The sequence below is a fragment of the Impatiens glandulifera genome, chromosome 6 (assembly GCF_907164915.1).
Source record: "Impatiens glandulifera chromosome 6, dImpGla2.1, whole genome shotgun sequence".
NCBI classification, from domain to species: Eukaryota; Viridiplantae; Streptophyta; class Magnoliopsida; order Ericales; family Balsaminaceae; genus Impatiens; species Impatiens glandulifera.
Genome location: NC_061867.1, coordinates 53,355,916 through 53,372,493, shown reverse-complemented (window position 1 = coordinate 53,372,493; position 16,578 = coordinate 53,355,916). Strand labels below are relative to the sequence as shown.

Below are 16,578 nucleotides of genomic sequence, written 5' to 3'. Positions count from 1 at the left end.
TTTAACATATTTATTAATCAAGTTTAATGAGTCAACCTAATTTCAACTCGAACTTAAAAACACATTAACTTAACATAGTTTTTAAGTCTTGAATTAGGTGTAGATGAAAAATTTCATGTCAATAAATATTAAAAATGTAGCAACAACAATAAAGAGCTCAAAAACAAGTTTTTGGAAAACAATTGCTTTTGTTAACTTTAAAAGATGGTTTCTCATTTGGATTTAATAATTTTGTTTTTGTGAAATATTATGTTTTATTAGTTAATTAATATAATGCTCAAAACCATAGATTTATTAAGAAGAAAATAATATTTTTATTTAAAAAAAATGAGTGAATTAATTATATAATATATATTCTAATTTGATAAGTAACAACTAACAATCCAATTATTCCTTCAAATGTTTCCTCTGGTTTTCCTATAGGCCACGTCAGTTTTCATGGCAGCTTCAATTGACTATCCTTCGCGCGAAGACTTCGAAGACGAAGTCTTCTCTCTCTCTCTCTAAGTCCTAGAGAGAGACTCGACATTGCAGAAGAAGAAGAAGACTGGTAATATATCTTATATACATGCAGCTGCCTTTCTTTGACCACTTCCTTTTCCTTCTTCCTCTCATATTATACTCTTCTGTAGAAAACACTCGCTGTTCATCTTGTTGCTTCCGTCTCTTACTCGTTTTTGTAGGAAGAAACGCCGAAATTTCCTACTGAATGAGCTGAGAATGAACTATTGCTCGCAATTCTTTTCAGGTAACGGAATTTGGCTTCGTGTTTTAACTTTAAGCATTTTCTTCAGTGTAAACTTTGATCGGCATGCGTTGCTTTCCGTTTCCAGTTTCTCAGATGCTTATACTTTGAAAAAGTAAATAAGTAATATGATGTTTGTATTTGTTTCTAATCTGAATTAAGATTTTAAGTGAAATCTGAAATCTGTGTATGGTATGGTATTTATGCAGGTAGTTGAATGTAACAATTTGAAGCTTCAAGTGAAACAAAAAGGAGTTCATCAGTTACAGATATGAATTTCAAACCTAACCGATTTGTTAGGTTAGATTTACTGTTGATTATTTTTACTGTTCATATTCGTTAGATATGAAGTCTGCACATGTAATTAGGGTTTCTTAATTAACTTTGATGTTCTTCAGCTAAACTATCAAACTGAATACATTAGTTATATCCATGTGATATTCAGGTTTAAGGCTGCTCCTAGTTCACAAAGTTCACCGAGTTTTCAGAATCAGTATTATCAAGAAAACGGTTTTTTAAAGAGAAATGGTGATGCAATTAGAAGTTTTATCACAGGAAATATTAGAAAAGGATTTGAAAGTGGTTCTAGAAGTATTCAAACAACCTTCAAACGATTTTTGAATGGTTTTAAGCCACATGAAAAACCGAATGAAGGGGAATCCAAGAAGAAAATATTTCATCCTCAAGGATCATTGCTTCTGAAGTGGAACAAGATGTTCGTGCTCTTATGTGTAATAGCGGTGTCTTTAGATCCATTGTTTTACTACATACCAGTCATCGATGCCGTGAAAAACTGCTTCACGTTGGACAGAGATTTGCAGATTATTGCTTGTGTTCTACGAACATTTGTAGATATTTTATATATACTACGCATCATATTTCAATTCCGCACTGGGTTCATTACTCCTTCAAATGTACTTGGAAGGGGTGAATTGGTTGAAGATCCTTATGCTATTGCAAAACGTTACTTGTCTTCCTACTTCATTGTTGACATTTTGTCAATTCTTCCACTCCCACAAGTAAGTCCCACTTCATTGATAGAAATCCTCTTCTACTCTTATCGACTTTTCGAATTTATCATGTTCTGTCATCCTCGTGTTGCTGAAACTGCAGCTAGCAATAGATTTCATATGCTTTGCACTTTTATAGAAATCAATTATGTAGATTACTTGTTTGTATTTGTTGCATAAGGCTATGTTTGGACAAGGGGGCATAGAATTGGAGTGATTGTTCAAATTCTTCAAGACTTGCCATTGAATTACAATTATATTTGTTTGATTTTAAGAGATTTAGCTGCTAGAAGAGGAATTAGACTTCATGAAACAAGGGCATGAGGGGATGAATGGTTGAATGGATGAGGAACATGAGAATGTGATTAAGAATTGAAATTCAAAGCTAATTTAAGAGAAACTCAACCTAAAAAAAAAAATACTTATGTTAGTTCCATAAGAACTCAATTCTAAATTCAATTCCTCCTTTTAGCTCCTTAAACAAACAATGTAATTGGAATTGAGCCCCAAATTTCACTTGAACCGAACACACCCTAAGGATTTTCTTGATTTTACACTCATTTATGATATATAACATCAGTTGAATCAGATTTTAGTATTCTAGATCTCATTTATCATGCTTGACGTTTTACTATACAGGTAGTCATTCTAATTATTCCTCAATTCTCGAATTCACCAATATCAATGATCACAAAGAATACAATGAGGTATGTAATTTTGGTCCAGTACTTGCCCAGATTCTTTCGATTCTATCCTCTGTATTCAGAAGTTACACGTTCCTCTGGCCTATTTACTGAAAAAGCTTGGACTGGAGCAGCCTTTAATCTTCTCCTCTACATGCTAGCCAGTCATGTAAGTTCTTATATTCCAAGGAAATTTCCAAAACAACCAAGGCCTTATTTAGTCTAGGGATATTTGAATAATCAAGTGGTTATTTCCATATAACTTTGATGATTTAAATGATGTGATTGATGAGTAGTTTGTTGATTGATAGTCAGTTAAGTGAAATTAATCTCAAATATCCCACGTCAAACAAGGCCCAAGTTTGTCTTAATGTTCAGAGAAGACTTTTCCTGATAATATAATGTAATTTTCTTTATGTGGCAGATTGTTGGAGCCTTCTGGTATTTATTCTCTGTAGAAATAAAAAATAGCTGCTGGCTTATTGCATGCAACACGGATAGTAACTGTAATGCAAATAGTTTGTATTGTGAAAGTCGTCACGACAGCAAAAACTATACATTTTTAGACGCTGCTTGCCCTTACCTTGAACAAAAGGATATCCATACTTCAAAGGATTTTGATTTTGGAATCTTTATCGACGCTCTTCAATCTCGTGTGGCAGAATCAGAATCCTTTAGGCACAAGTTCTTATACTGTTTTTGGTGGGGACTGCGAAATTTGAGGTACTTACTTTTTTTAATAAATGCAAATTATCATGATTTTCAAATCTTATTCTACTCGAATAAGAAAGGAATATCATCATTTCTTTTTTGTGCAGTTCTCTTGGCCAAAATCTCAAAACTAGCACAAACATTGCTGAGATTCTGTTTGCAGTCTTTATTGCCATCCTTGGACTGTTGTTATTCTCCTTGCTTATTGGAAATATGCAGGTATCCACTTAATTCTATTCCTGCCCTCATTACAAATAGAGAATACAGAATCAAAATAATTCATAAGAACTGAAATCAATGTTGATCCTAACCCTTTCAGTGCTAAGATCTGTCTTCCCTTTTTGGAGTTTTTATTCTTCTTCTCTACACTTCTATTTGTCAAAAAAAAATTGTTTAATGAAAAAGTAGTTTATTTTGCTTTATATTATTTAGGTCTGGTTTGACTCGAGTCATTTGAGATTATTTTCAAATAACCCAATATCCTATAAAAAATCTAGTCATCAATCATGTCATTCAAATCATAAACTATAATACCATCTATTTCTTTTAAACCATATTTTGATACATTAATATTTAGACATCAACAATCCCCCTTAATTTTGTAATAGAATCTAAATATCCCAGTTATATGAAACTGCAGATGGAGAAAAGTTATTTCAAGCTCAAACAAGCTCTTGTTATTATTATTTTGGGTCAAATGATCATATTTTCATAGTATTTATTATTTTAAATGTTATAAAGAATAAATTAAGGATATTTTGTACTTTCTTTGATAGTAAAAGATGGAACCTTGCTTTCATACTTTTTTTCAACACAAAGTTTACCCACTTTCCAATAAAACAATTGGAAGGTTATTTTGATATTTTAAGTAATGAATTCAATGTTGTGATGGAATAAGTATTTGACTATGGCAAGTTTGTTTGCATCTTATATCACTTGCGATTTAGTTCTTGACTCTCTTTCTGACTCATCAATTCATCAAATAGAATGGCAGTTTGAAGTTGATTATGTTTTATTTGTTGTAGAAATACCTGCAATCTATAACATTAAGAGTAGAAGAAATGAGAGTGAAAAGACAGGACGCAGAGCAATGGATGTCTCATCGCATGCTCCCTGAGGAGGTGCGACAACGAATTAGGCGGTACGAACAGTACAAATGGCAAGAAACAAGGGGAGTTGAAGAGAATTCTCTAATCAGAAACCTTCCTAAGGACATCAGGAGAGACATCAAAACCCATCTCTGCTTGGGTCTAGTCACCAGAGTAAGTCCTTTGTTTGATCTAGGTTTATTTGATTAATTACTAATTATTGTTGGTAAAAAGACTTTGGTCATGGGTTATTTTAACAGACATTAGCGGTATAAATACTTTTTTTGAAAATAGTCCAAGTGTGAAAATTCAAACTCATGACTTTGTGGACACGAGTTCTTATTCTCAACACTAAGCTATCCGTCTTCACATTAGTGGTATAGATATGATTTTCTTCTTTTTTTAAAACAAAATAGAGGATATGTTAGTAATTTGGTTGATGATATGATTGATGCTAATTGAGATTAATCCCAAATAACCCCGATCAAATAAGGCCAATTAGTCTTTAAGGGTATTTTGTTTACTTATTTGATCTGGGTCCATTTAGAAGCAATTTTTGGATTTGAGTATGGATTTGGATCTGAATCTAGTTTAAGAAATTATCATTGCATTTATGAATTTGTGTCTGACTAAGTTGTTTATTTTCAAATGTAATCATATCTAGGTCCACATTAGATGAGATTATGTAGAGATTTTTTATGGAAATCTAGACCTCAAAAATGTTGTAAATCCCTACATTAGTGATAGAATAGTGAATTAAAATCAATTGTCTGGGTGGTGTAGTTGGTTATCACGTTAGTCTCACACACTAAAGGTCCCCGGTTCGAACCCGGGCTCAGACATTTTTCTATTTTTCAACACGAGAAAAAAATAATCAAACAAGGCAGACCCCTAAGTGTGGTCTTCATTTTACAATTCTCTAGTTCATTTTATTTATGTTTGTACTTAATATTTGCATTAGGTGCCAATGTTTGAGAGAATGGATGACCAATTATTAGATGCAAACATTTTACAATTCTCTAGTTCATTTTATTTATGTTTGTGCTTGACATTTTCATTAGGTGCCAATGTTTGAGAAAATGGATGACCAATTATTAGATGCAATTTGTGATCGTCTGAAGCCTGTTCTATTCACTGCGAATAGTTTAATAGCACGCGAAGGGGATCCAGTTGATGAGATGGTTTTCATAATGAGGGGAACTCTTGAAACAATGACTACAAATGGTGGTAGAACCGGTTTTTTCAATTCAGAGAATCTTAAAGATGGAGATTTCTGTGGAGAACAACTTCTTACATGGGCTCTTGATCCCAATTCTTCCAGTCTTCCATCCTCAACCAATACTGTACGAGCCATTACAGATGTTGAAGCTTTTGCTTTAGTAGCTGAAGATCTCAAGTTTGTCGCCTCCCAGTTCAGAAGGCTCAATAGTAAAGATATTCAGCACACATTTAGGTATGTGTTCCTAAATCTCGAGATCTCTCTTCAATACAATGCTCTTTTATGCTTTCTTTTCCAAATTATAGAATTTGCAAAACACCTGCTTACAAAAATTTATTGATGGTCTAATCTGGATAGGATACATAAATTATAAACAAAAATTATAAGTTTGTGGGTATGTTTGTCCATCTTTAAGAGTTCCTTTTTTTTAAAAAAAAAATGAGAGAAAAACCCACTAGAGCAAGTTTGTTCATGAACAATAGAAAATTGTCCCTTGCATATAAAAGAAACTCCTAAAGCTACCTACTTAACTAACCTTATTCTACATAAAACATTCCCTTTGTAATATTAGGATTTAATCATGAATATGGATAAAAAAGCAAAACGAGGGGGAAAATAAAAGAATCTTTAGGATTTAATCATTCCTTGTTCGGTATGGGTTATTTGATTAATCTTGAAATAACCCACCATCTTTTCACCTATCAATTTATCAATCAAAGTACCAAAATATCTTTAGAAGACATGAGTTTCTGCGTTCTACCACTGAGTTATAAATCTCTATTATGATTATCTTATTATATCATCAATTCAACTTAAAGTATGCATTGTTTGTATTATTTGAAGACATATATATACTTGTTATCTCTGTTTCTAAACTCCATTTCTTGAATTGATTAAATCCTAGAGTTTGAACTCTATCATAACATTTGCCTGTTTTTTCAGCCAAATTCTTCATCTAGGGTTGAATGTTATTGATATTGCATTATATTTATTTTCTAATGAAGATTTACATGGCAAATCCCTATGTACACATAATTTTAAAACTTGTTTTTGTGAGGAAAGCCGATTAGTGTAATTTAAAATCAATTCTGAATTTGTGTGAGATACGTTATATAAATATTCAGGTACCACTCGCCTTATTGGAGGACATGGGGAGCGAGTTTCATACAAATAGCATGGCGTCGTCATTGCAGAAGAAACCTAGAGAAGGCATTAATCGAAGAAGAAAAGAAACTAAATGATGCATTAGCAAAAGAGACAGATGATGGTTCTATAAGTTTTGGTGCAGCCATTTATGTATCAAAATTTGCCACAAATGCAATTCGCAATTTACGCCTCCATTACAAACATAGTTCCAAGCTTTCAACTAGGCTACCACCACTTCTTCAGAAACCATCTGAACCCAATTTCACAGATGAAGGTTAACAGGTACAGGCTTCTAACCATTACAGTACATAACTTCATTATTTATATATGTTTGCTTTGTTAAATGCAATTCTTTTTCTTTCTTTTCATTTTGTATCATGCTTGTATATGTATAATATTGTTAAATGCCTTTAAAAGGATAATTTTTATGTACTCCTCCACGGGACTTTTACTTTGGTAACCGGGTTTTTTCGACGGGGTGGCACGCACGACCCTTCGTTATCATTACCCTCATTTAAATCGAATGTTCTTAGTAAGAATCAAATCTTTGTGCTAGAACTGATGAAGTAAGGCTAGGTTATAATTTAGAAACTTTGTATGTTTTTTATTTGAATATAGTTAAATATATCTAATAAAAAATGAGTTTTTAAATGTGGCCCATTTTCATTTTGTTTTTTACTCAATGATTGTATTATTTGATGACCGAATTCTCAAGGGTCAATTAAGATTTCATATATTATTTTTCTCAAACACATCATTTTAAAAATTTCATTGTTAAAGTTATACAAAAATGAGATTTTATTTTAACGGTTTTAAACCCGTTAACTTATTATATACGTGACATTTATAAATAAATAAATAAAAGATAATGTTATAAATTTAACCAATGAATTTTACCGAATTGAGGGTTCGACTACTATTCTCTTAAACTCGTTAGTCAAATCTCTAATTCGCTGAAAATGACACTAATCTTTTATTTATTTATTTATAAATGTCACGTACATAATAAGTTAACGTCATTTAAAACCGTTATAAAATCTCATTTTTTATAACTATAACAATAAAAGACCCTAATTTGTGAGGTTTGAAAGAAGATATCCAAAATTTAAATGTCAAGTTTTAATTTGACAATTCTGCAATTATTTGATTGTTATATATTTAATTAATACAAACTTTAATATTAAAAAGGATTATAATAGAGATCAACAACTATTACTCAATGATAAATATATTATTAAGATTATTAGTACAAATCCGGTTTATTTATATATTTTGTTTTCCTATGAACATACATTTATAATTAAGCTTACAACTGCTCATTTATATTGTGAGATTCCCACCTTTTTATTAATTATTATATATATATATTACATTATATTTAATTATCCTCTCCCCATTGTAGAATAATTGGTGGCCACCCTGCATAACAAACAATTGATGAAAAACCCATGTAAGATTTAATTAATTGTGTTATTTTTATATAATTTTGTTGGGTATAAATTATAGATCTATAATATTTTTTACTAAAATAAAATAAATAAAAAACAAAAGAAAGAGAGATTTACTGTGAACAGTTAGTGGATTGGTTGATAGGAGGTAGAACAAATGAGGCTTGACATCTCTGAGGAAGTAGAGGAATTCGGGTCGGATCATAAGATCCGATTTGATCCAATACTCCCTTAATACAATTACATGTCTCCTCCAAATTAGCATTAGAATTTAGCAACATTTCCGAAACATTGTTAATTCCAATACAACAATTCGGGTCGGGTTGGGATATCGGGTTGCCAGCATGATCTTGTTGTTGTTGTATGAAAGGTAGACAAGAAATTAGGTCAATAGTTATATTATCACATGATGAACGTGGAGTTATACTATTAATTGTGCTCATGGATAAGGATGGCCTTATATTGATCATAAAAATGATTAATAATATTGTCATGAGAATATTAATCATGTTATAACCCATGGTTTTGGTTAATTCTTATTATGATAAGTGGTAATTAATTCATTATTTAAGATGTCTTATATATATTGAGAGAGTTTGTAATTCAGTTTAAGGCAATCTTTATGTGAATCCTATTATTATGGGAGAGAAAGAAAAGTGCATGTTCTGGTTATAGTCATGAAAACCAGGAACTTTAAACAAAAATTGTTTTTATTTAAAATGAAAATAGTTTTTATTTTGGTTTCCAACTACAATGGTGGAAGATTATGGATGATCCTAAATTAAATTGAGTAAATTTTTTTGAATAAATTTAAAATAGGCTGTCATCTTTTAAAGACAAGACAACCTAATTGAATATATTACATATATAATTTGTTTTGAAAATATCTGATATTATTGATCAAATAATTCATATTTGATGTTTGTAAAATAATTTTAAAATAAATATGTGACAGTATATTTTGTAAAAGAAATATGATAGAAATGGGTAATTATAGGTTAGGAAAGTTCATCATTCATTTATTGGATTGAAAATCTAATAAGAGAGAAATTTTTTAGATTTTCAATTAAATAAAAGAATGACACAAAATTTCTGTCAACTTTCTTGTCATTTAATTCTCGCTCTATATCCTTTTTCTTTGTAAAATTACGATCAAATTTGTACCGTCATTGATCACATATTCTAACATAATATATTCTTTTTTATTATTTCAAAATTTTATATTTGACGGATTAGATATTTTTCAGTTCGTGTTGTTATGGTTCGGATCTCATATTCATACCAGTCATATTATTCACAAAGATATGGACGAGGCCAGCACAGTAAATGGTGTAAATGCCTTTTAATTTAATCAATGTAAGTCATTTACTTGTTTGCAACAAAAGACAGATTTAAGAATTATAATTGTAGGGAACTTGAATTTTTGTTTGAAGAAAAAAAATATTATGGATAAAATGGGTGAATCAACTATTACATATAAAATAAGAGCTAAAAGATCAACAGAGAGGGAGGTGGTTCATTTCGTGGTCAAGACAAAATTACTAAGGTTAATTGATATGATGCGTAATTATAAGCTTGGACGATTGCGTCAAGTAGAAATGCTTCTCGCGGTTAAGTAGGAAGACATCAATATTGAATGAGCATTACCTCCTTTTAATAATTAAAGAGACAAATACAGAATTAAATTGAAAAAAATTAAGGAATCATATCATTTTACCGTTAAATTAACAATTTTTTTTTCTGGCGTAGACTTAAACTCGCCTCAACTCTAATATAAATTCGTCCTTATTTATAAGGTAATTCAATAAGGCCTAGCAACTACTTTTATTTCCTTAATGATTTGACGTAAATTAACAATTACGATTTTTATATTTAAATTCAAATTGAAGTGAATTTTAAGTATGTTTTAACTTTCTAAATTAAAAAAATTATAAATTATTTTTAGTTACAAATATATATTTTAAGTTCAATAAGTAAAATATTATTTTTTAAATAATATAAATGCATATATTAATATTACTATGTTACATTAATAAATTTCAATAAAAGTAATATAAAAACACCCTATCTAACTTTTGAGATGATAATTGCAACATAAAAAAATACCAATTTATTCAAAATTCACTGATTTTGTTGACCTCTTTAATAACACAATTACAAAATAAATTTTGTTATTTAAACATGCCAGACTTATTATAAATATAAAAATAAGTAATTTCAATTTATATAACAAAATTGATCAATTTAACTTACCAAAAACAATTCTAAATCATTTTTTCTATAATAAATTTAAAAATAAAATATTTATCTTTTATATCAGATAAGATATTTTCAGCAAAACCAGATTCGACCCGTATCCGAAACTGAGTCCGTTTAATCAACCCGTATGGTTCTTATATTAGTTAGGTTTAGGTATACGCAAAATTGAAATCTTAAAGCTTTTCTTCTTCATTCTCTCATCTGATTCAATCGACTATTTCAAACTTCAACAATGGCGGATCTAAGTTACAATTTGTTCGCCAGATTGTTAGACGGAACCACAAGGAATCTACTAATTTCATCTCCATCAGTTGCAATTCACGACATCAAGAATCGTATTCAAGAAATCTCCGGCATCCCAATCCATAATCAACGCCTTGTATCCGGTGGTCTACATCTCGATGATGATTCCGTTTTGGAAGCGTACGAAGATTCCAATGATTACCCAACTTTGCACCTCGTTCTTCGTCTTCCGGGAGGTAAGGGAGGTTTCGGATCTCTTCTTCGTGGTGCTGCTACTAAGGCAGGACAGAAGAAGACGAGCAATTTCGATGCTTGTCGAGATATGAGTGGAAGGAGGCTACGACATGTGAACGCGGAGAAGAAGTTGGAGGAATGGAAGGCTGATGCGGAGCAGAGGAAGCTAGAGAAGGTTGCGGAAGATTATATTAAGAAGAATACGAAAGCGGCGAAGAAGGGGGGAGGATCAGGGGGGACGGATAAGTATGTGGAGAAATATCGTCAGGATTCTGCGAAGTGTATGGAGAAGGTTGAGAAATCGGTTAGAGAATCGCTTTTAAGTTCTAAAAGGAAGATTGGTGGGGATAAGATCAGCAAATCGGATGCTAAAAGGGTGAAGATATGGTAAACAATTTCAACTTTTTTCTGTTTGTAACTTATGAAAATTGTTTGATTTTGCTGATTTGATTGCATAGTTTTGAATTGAAGTTTAATACCAATAGATCTCTTAGGTACTTGGTTAGATTACCAATGGGTTTAGGGATAATGCAGCCTAGACAACTACTTTATGTTCTAATGGAAGTCAATCTCTCTCAATGATGTAACATGGTTCAAGATAAGATCACGGGTCGATTTAATCTGGAAGCGTTTTGAGTTTAAACGGAGGCTATGTCTGTGGGATGTCATGCTAGTTTTCATTTAATTCCATAAAAAAACATGGTTTAAGATTAGCTGGTTTCTTTACAAGATAAACAGTTTTCCTATTTCCCTTGAACTAAATCTGTTGTTACCACTAGACAATGATTTGTCTGATTGCATGCATTAATCCAAGAGATATAAGAGCTTTCTTTCTAGACAACCACTCTTTTTTTTTTTGTTTTCATAGAAGGCGATTTTATACTAAATTTTCATTCTCAATGATTCAACAAACAGATAGGCAGTTTTCATATTTTTTCTTGAACACAATTGTGGTATTACCACAGGAGTTACTAAACTTCTGGTTTTATTCATTGAGCAAGTAATAATGAGGCTTTCTTGCCATACAAAGTAGAATGAAAGGCATTGTTCTATCATGTCAACAAATTATCTAATTCTGTAGCATCTATTATTGTAATTTTATAATTCTTACCTAGTGCATTCTATTTGGTAGGATGGGTAAGAGGAAAATGGGAGATAGTGAGAGTGAAGATTCAGATGACAGTGATAGGGAAGAGGAAGAGAATGTGAAGTCGGTTGTCTTAGATAATGAGAAAAATTCCGACTCGGATAAGGAAATAGGTGGAAGTTCAGTTTCAGTTACAGGTGGCGAATTAACATATGGTCCTTCAAGTGGTTGCAATTCTGATGAAGAGAAGAGGAGTGTGTCATTGAACCAATCTGAAGATAGTTCTGACGAACAAGTTTTAAGCAAAACAGAAAACCAAGTTGTTCATGATGAAGACACGGTTGTGCTAGGAGATGCAACTGTTTCTAGAACTGAAGGTTTTGAGACTGAGAAAGTGGAATTAGACAAAGATGAACCTTCTCTTGCAGGAAAAAATGTTGATCAACCATCCAATATTGCATCCTCATTGAACGTGAATGCTTCTGAATGTAAAAATGTAGATGATTCATCCACTCCATTAGCTCTGAATGATTCCATGGTGCTCAAGGATGCTGCTTTGGATGTGAAGCCACTGAATCTGAATGAGGTCAATTCAGCTTCCGAATTAGAGGTATGTTCCCATGAGTTATTTATCTATATCTCTCCTTCTTTCTAGAATGTTTAAGTGTCCTACTATGATTTCGTTTGAAAACACTCTTGAAGTCGAATTTCTTACATGTTTCCGGATCGATTTTGTTTGGAAACACTTTGTTTTGTATCTCGATCTGAATCTCAATGAGGAACCAGGATAAATTTATGTATCTGTGTCGGACTAAGTTCAGTTTCCAACTGCAGTCTTATCTGGATTCATATTCAGATGAGAATTATGAAAGAATGGTGTTTCCAAGTGAAACCATGTGGTATCTAAACTTAGAGGTTGTTAATTTGATCTTATGATCATTTTGATTGAAGTAGGGTCATGATGGTGGGATAGTGTGCTAGCCTCTTCTAGGGTTTAAGATTAAACCCTGGTTAAGAAAAAGGAATCATTCTCCCCTTCTTTCTAAAATGTTGTTTATGATTTCATTTGAAAAAACACTTTGTAAGCCAAATTTCTTACCCGGGACTGGATGGGATCGCATCTGGAAACACTTTTGTTTTTGTATTTGGATCCGATGATTTATCTGCGTTGGATGTGATCTTTATCTGGATTCTCACATTCAGATGTGAAATATGAAAGAATGGTGTTTCCAAATGGTATCTAAACTTAGAGTTTCTTTGATTATTTGATGAAAAAGTAGATTATTTGGTAAACTAATGAATCATTTGTATTTAATACTTTAAAGTGCCCATTTGGTTAACTAATATATCCAATTAGATATTCAAATTTCATGATAATTGTATGAATGGATTATGTCCCTTTGATTAAATTACTACAATTGAATTATGTAAAGTTCATCACGTCTTCTAGAGAGTTTTAAAAGTGTTTTAGTTGAAATCAAACTTTAACGGTATCTCACATTCCTCATTCGTATGCAGGTTTTCGGTCTGGAAAGGTTAAAATCTGAACTGCAAGCCAATGGGCTGAAATGTGGAGGGACGCTGAAAGAACGCGCCTCCAGGCTTTTCCTTCTCAAGACTACACCTTTGGAGAAGATTCCGAAGAAACTGCTAGCAAAGAACTAAAGTGTTTGATATCGCGAAGAACTCATATGCCCCGTTTGAAACACTTTAGTAAAGGTATTTTAGTTGACAATCCCAATATGTTATTGGAACTGTCAAGTACATTTCTCAATATGTATCGCCCTAAGTTCAAAAATATCCTGTTTTTAAATATGATCTTATCTGAGTGAACCCTAATTCGGTTGGAGTTTGACCGTTTTGTGTTGTATATACTAACAAGACATATCGAATGTGGCTAAAAATGTTTTTTCCTGAATTTTATGATTTTTTCATCTTCCCATTAGGACATTTGCTTCATTTGGTACAAGTGTTTTCAAATTAGGCCTTAATTATCAGATGGGCAATCAACTTGATGGGTTGGTGAGCTCCTACAAACAGGGCACGAACTATTGAGACGAAGCCATTCATCGATGCAATCGGAATGGAAAGAATGTGTGCAATCAGGTATGAAACGAACAGTTTCTTTTGCGAGAAACTCAGATAAACAAATTGGGCAGGTACCATCGTTTATACCTGGGATGCGGTTGCTTTCCCCTATTATGACTTTAGTGTAGGATTGAATGGTGGAGTCGTCTAGGCCTCGTTCGGTGGTTATATGTATCGAATTGTCAATGTCTTGTCGGTTTACATTGTTTCTACTATACTTGATGATAAGCCAACACGAGAAAAAGACGATAGCTGGAAAGATAACTGCCATGAAAACTATCCTGATTGCCGACAAACCTGTAAAAAAAGATGTTTCAATCTCATTGTTCAAACTTAAAAACCAAACAATCAAATTCTTTTTTGGTTAGATTGGAATTGGAGTTGAGGATTACATTTCTTAAATTTCAATTCCACTTTTTTATTCCACTATTTTAAAAGAGTCATTTTTTTTTATAAAAGGAATATGTGAATTTCAATTGAAATATCTTAATTTTGAATTAAAATTATTTTATTTTATTTTAAAAGGTGAGACATTTTTTTTCATTAATATCTAGAAACAGAAACAAATAGACCAGTGTAACTTAAAAAACCTTTAAGACAGAAAAGTAAATACAATTTTATTTGAATATTATAATTGACCTGTAATTCAACTTGATTCTTATAAAATTAGAATTACATCATTTGAAAAAGTAAATATTATTCCATTATTTTTCTTTTTCTTATAATGTTTTGTAAAAGTAAATTCTAAGAATCATGTTAAAAAATATCTCAATGACTTTACACTTGAGCTAATTATAATTTTTTTATTATTATTAAGAACAACTATGTTTGGATTGATGTAGATAGAATTAAATTTTAAATTTTATGATTATTGAATTATTTAAAATATAATTCAATTATTATGTTTGAAATAATCATAAAATTTATTTCCAAAGTGTAAGGGGATAATTGAAAGTCTACCAGTTTTAAATATTTCAAGTTGTTAAGACTATGATTTGATATTTGTTTTTATGTTGCCTCTTGATTATGTGCAAACGTTTTGGCACCATATATTATATTATAGTAATTATTTCTTTTTAGGATGAATCAAATATAATTTGAAATTATAATTATAATTTTATAATTATTGAAGAAATTTAATATAATTCATTCATATATATGAAGAAATTTAATATAATTATTGAGAAATTTATTTGATATTCTTCTTCTATTTTATTTATTTTATTTAAACCTATAGTTATCTAAATTTATTTTAGCTAAATTTATTTTAGCTAAATTTATTGACTTGAACAAATCAACACATTTTAATTTCATGAGAATCATTCATTTCTAATTTTTATTATTCTTATAAATTCTTAAACAAACAACATAAATTGAAATCGAAAAAGCCAAAAGATTCGCAATACTTAATGAATATGTGACTCACCCGGTTCTATATACATGCATCCGACATCTAGGCTTCCGACACTCTTAAGCCTACAAACGCCGCCACTCTTTTCACAAGGCTCACATCGCGGGCTATACCATGTTAGCCACAAATCACTAAACTCATCGCCCGGTAACCAATCATTTCCCAAGAAAGGAATAGGAACCGTAACAAATTTGTCACAATTTTGCATGTCATAAGTTGTAACATTCTCAACATAAATCGCCATGACAATATTTGTCGAATTGCTTAGGCAATTGACAACAAAAGGCAAATAAGTGGTCAAGTTCTTATAAGAAACAGGACAACTAAAGAAAGAATAGTTCTTATAAGTGTTACCCATAAAAGGAGAACTCGAAAGATTCAACCCGAGCATCCGACTAGGGAGACAATTGTTCGGGTCGTAGAGTTTTATTACCTGTGTCTTGTAGTTGATTTCTCGTATAGAGAAAGAACCCGAGAATGGAAGGTCTATTGTGGGTAATTCCTTGTTGCAAGTTAGACCGAAACCGGGATAGCCACATGTTTTGTCTTGTTGATTTGTTAGTAAGAATGGAAATCTGATTTCGAGACCACCATTGTTACATTTCGATGATTCGCAGGGATTTCGGGCATTAATGGAATGAATCAAGGGGGTGATGAAGATAAATAGAAAGATGATTATATTCAAGGATGCCATAAGCAAATGATGATGATCTAAAACATTTCAAAAAATTATAAGAATGGGTAATGTGTAAACCTTTCCCATGACTTGATCAAGGTAGTTAATTTCTTATGTGATAAAATATCAATTGGACAATAAATTGTGTAAAAATAGATTTGACCTTGTTTGAGCTTGTCAAAATACAAATATAGACACATTAATAAACCCTTAAACTATTTCTTATTCTCCCAAAAACTTTTTTTTATTTTTATTTTAAGACACTTGGAACATAATTAATAGTATAAGAACTCATGGTCATAAATTTGAATCTTCGCACTCGAAAAAACAAAACAAATATACAAGAAATAAGAGCCATAGTCAATCTAATGCTTAAGTTAACCATTGTTTGTATTTCATAATAAACTTAATTTTCAGTCTTCACTAGTATTGAACATATACATAGAGATCAAGCAAGTTCTAAAATGATGTGATTATTAGATCGAAATGTCGTCTATAAAGTTCTAAAATTTTAGTGATATTTTGTGTTT

General features: G+C 31.3%; 2 protein-coding genes and 1 non-coding gene across 3 annotated transcripts; all 3 read left to right on the top strand.

Moving 5' to 3' along the window:
• Positions 1-584: 584 nt before the first annotated feature.
• LOC124941480 (cyclic nucleotide-gated ion channel 1-like) lies at positions 585-7,031 on the top strand. Its single transcript, XM_047481816.1, has 9 exons — positions 585-748; positions 955-1,045; positions 1,191-1,764; positions 2,395-2,607; positions 2,863-3,161; positions 3,257-3,368; positions 4,175-4,411; positions 5,299-5,690; positions 6,581-7,031. The coding sequence occupies exons 2-9, from the start codon at positions 1,017-1,019 to the stop codon at positions 6,879-6,881; spliced, it is 2,157 nt and encodes a 718-aa protein (XP_047337772.1). The 5' UTR covers positions 585-748; positions 955-1,016; the 3' UTR covers positions 6,882-7,031.
• TRNAV-CAC lies at positions 5,006-5,079 on the top strand. The gene has a single exon. It is a non-coding gene; the product is annotated as a tRNA-Val (tRNA).
• Positions 7,032-10,491: 3,460 nt separating the features above from the next.
• LOC124943886 (replication stress response regulator SDE2) lies at positions 10,492-13,791 on the top strand. The gene is made up of 4 exons (XM_047484343.1): positions 10,492-11,173; positions 11,919-12,504; positions 12,708-12,772; positions 13,364-13,791. The coding sequence occupies exons 1-4, from the start codon at positions 10,542-10,544 to the stop codon at positions 13,536-13,538; spliced, it is 1,458 nt and encodes a 485-aa protein (XP_047340299.1). The 5' UTR covers positions 10,492-10,541; the 3' UTR covers positions 13,539-13,791.
• Positions 13,792-16,578: the final 2,787 nt, after the last annotated feature.

Bases quoted from the DNA above. Each gene is read 5' to 3' on its own strand.
- LOC124941480 (XM_047481816.1), top strand. From the start codon at position 1,017: ATGAATTTCAAACCTAACCGATTTGTTAG. The intron at 1,046-1,190 runs GTTAGATTTACT...TGTGATATTCAG, and splicing joins AAACCTAACCGATTTGTTAG to GTTTAAGGCTGCTCCTAGTT. The intron at 2,608-2,862 runs GTAAGTTCTTAT...TTTATGTGGCAG, and splicing joins TCTACATGCTAGCCAGTCAT to ATTGTTGGAGCCTTCTGGTA.
- LOC124943886 (XM_047484343.1), top strand. From the start codon at position 10,542: ATGGCGGATCTAAGTTACAATTTGTTCGCCAGATTGTTAGACGGAACC. The intron at 11,174-11,918 runs GTAAACAATTTC...TCTATTTGGTAG, and splicing joins GCTAAAAGGGTGAAGATATG to GATGGGTAAGAGGAAAATGG. The intron at 12,505-12,707 runs ATCTATATCTCT...TTCCAACTGCAG, and splicing joins TATGTTCCCATGAGTTATTT to TCTTATCTGGATTCATATTC.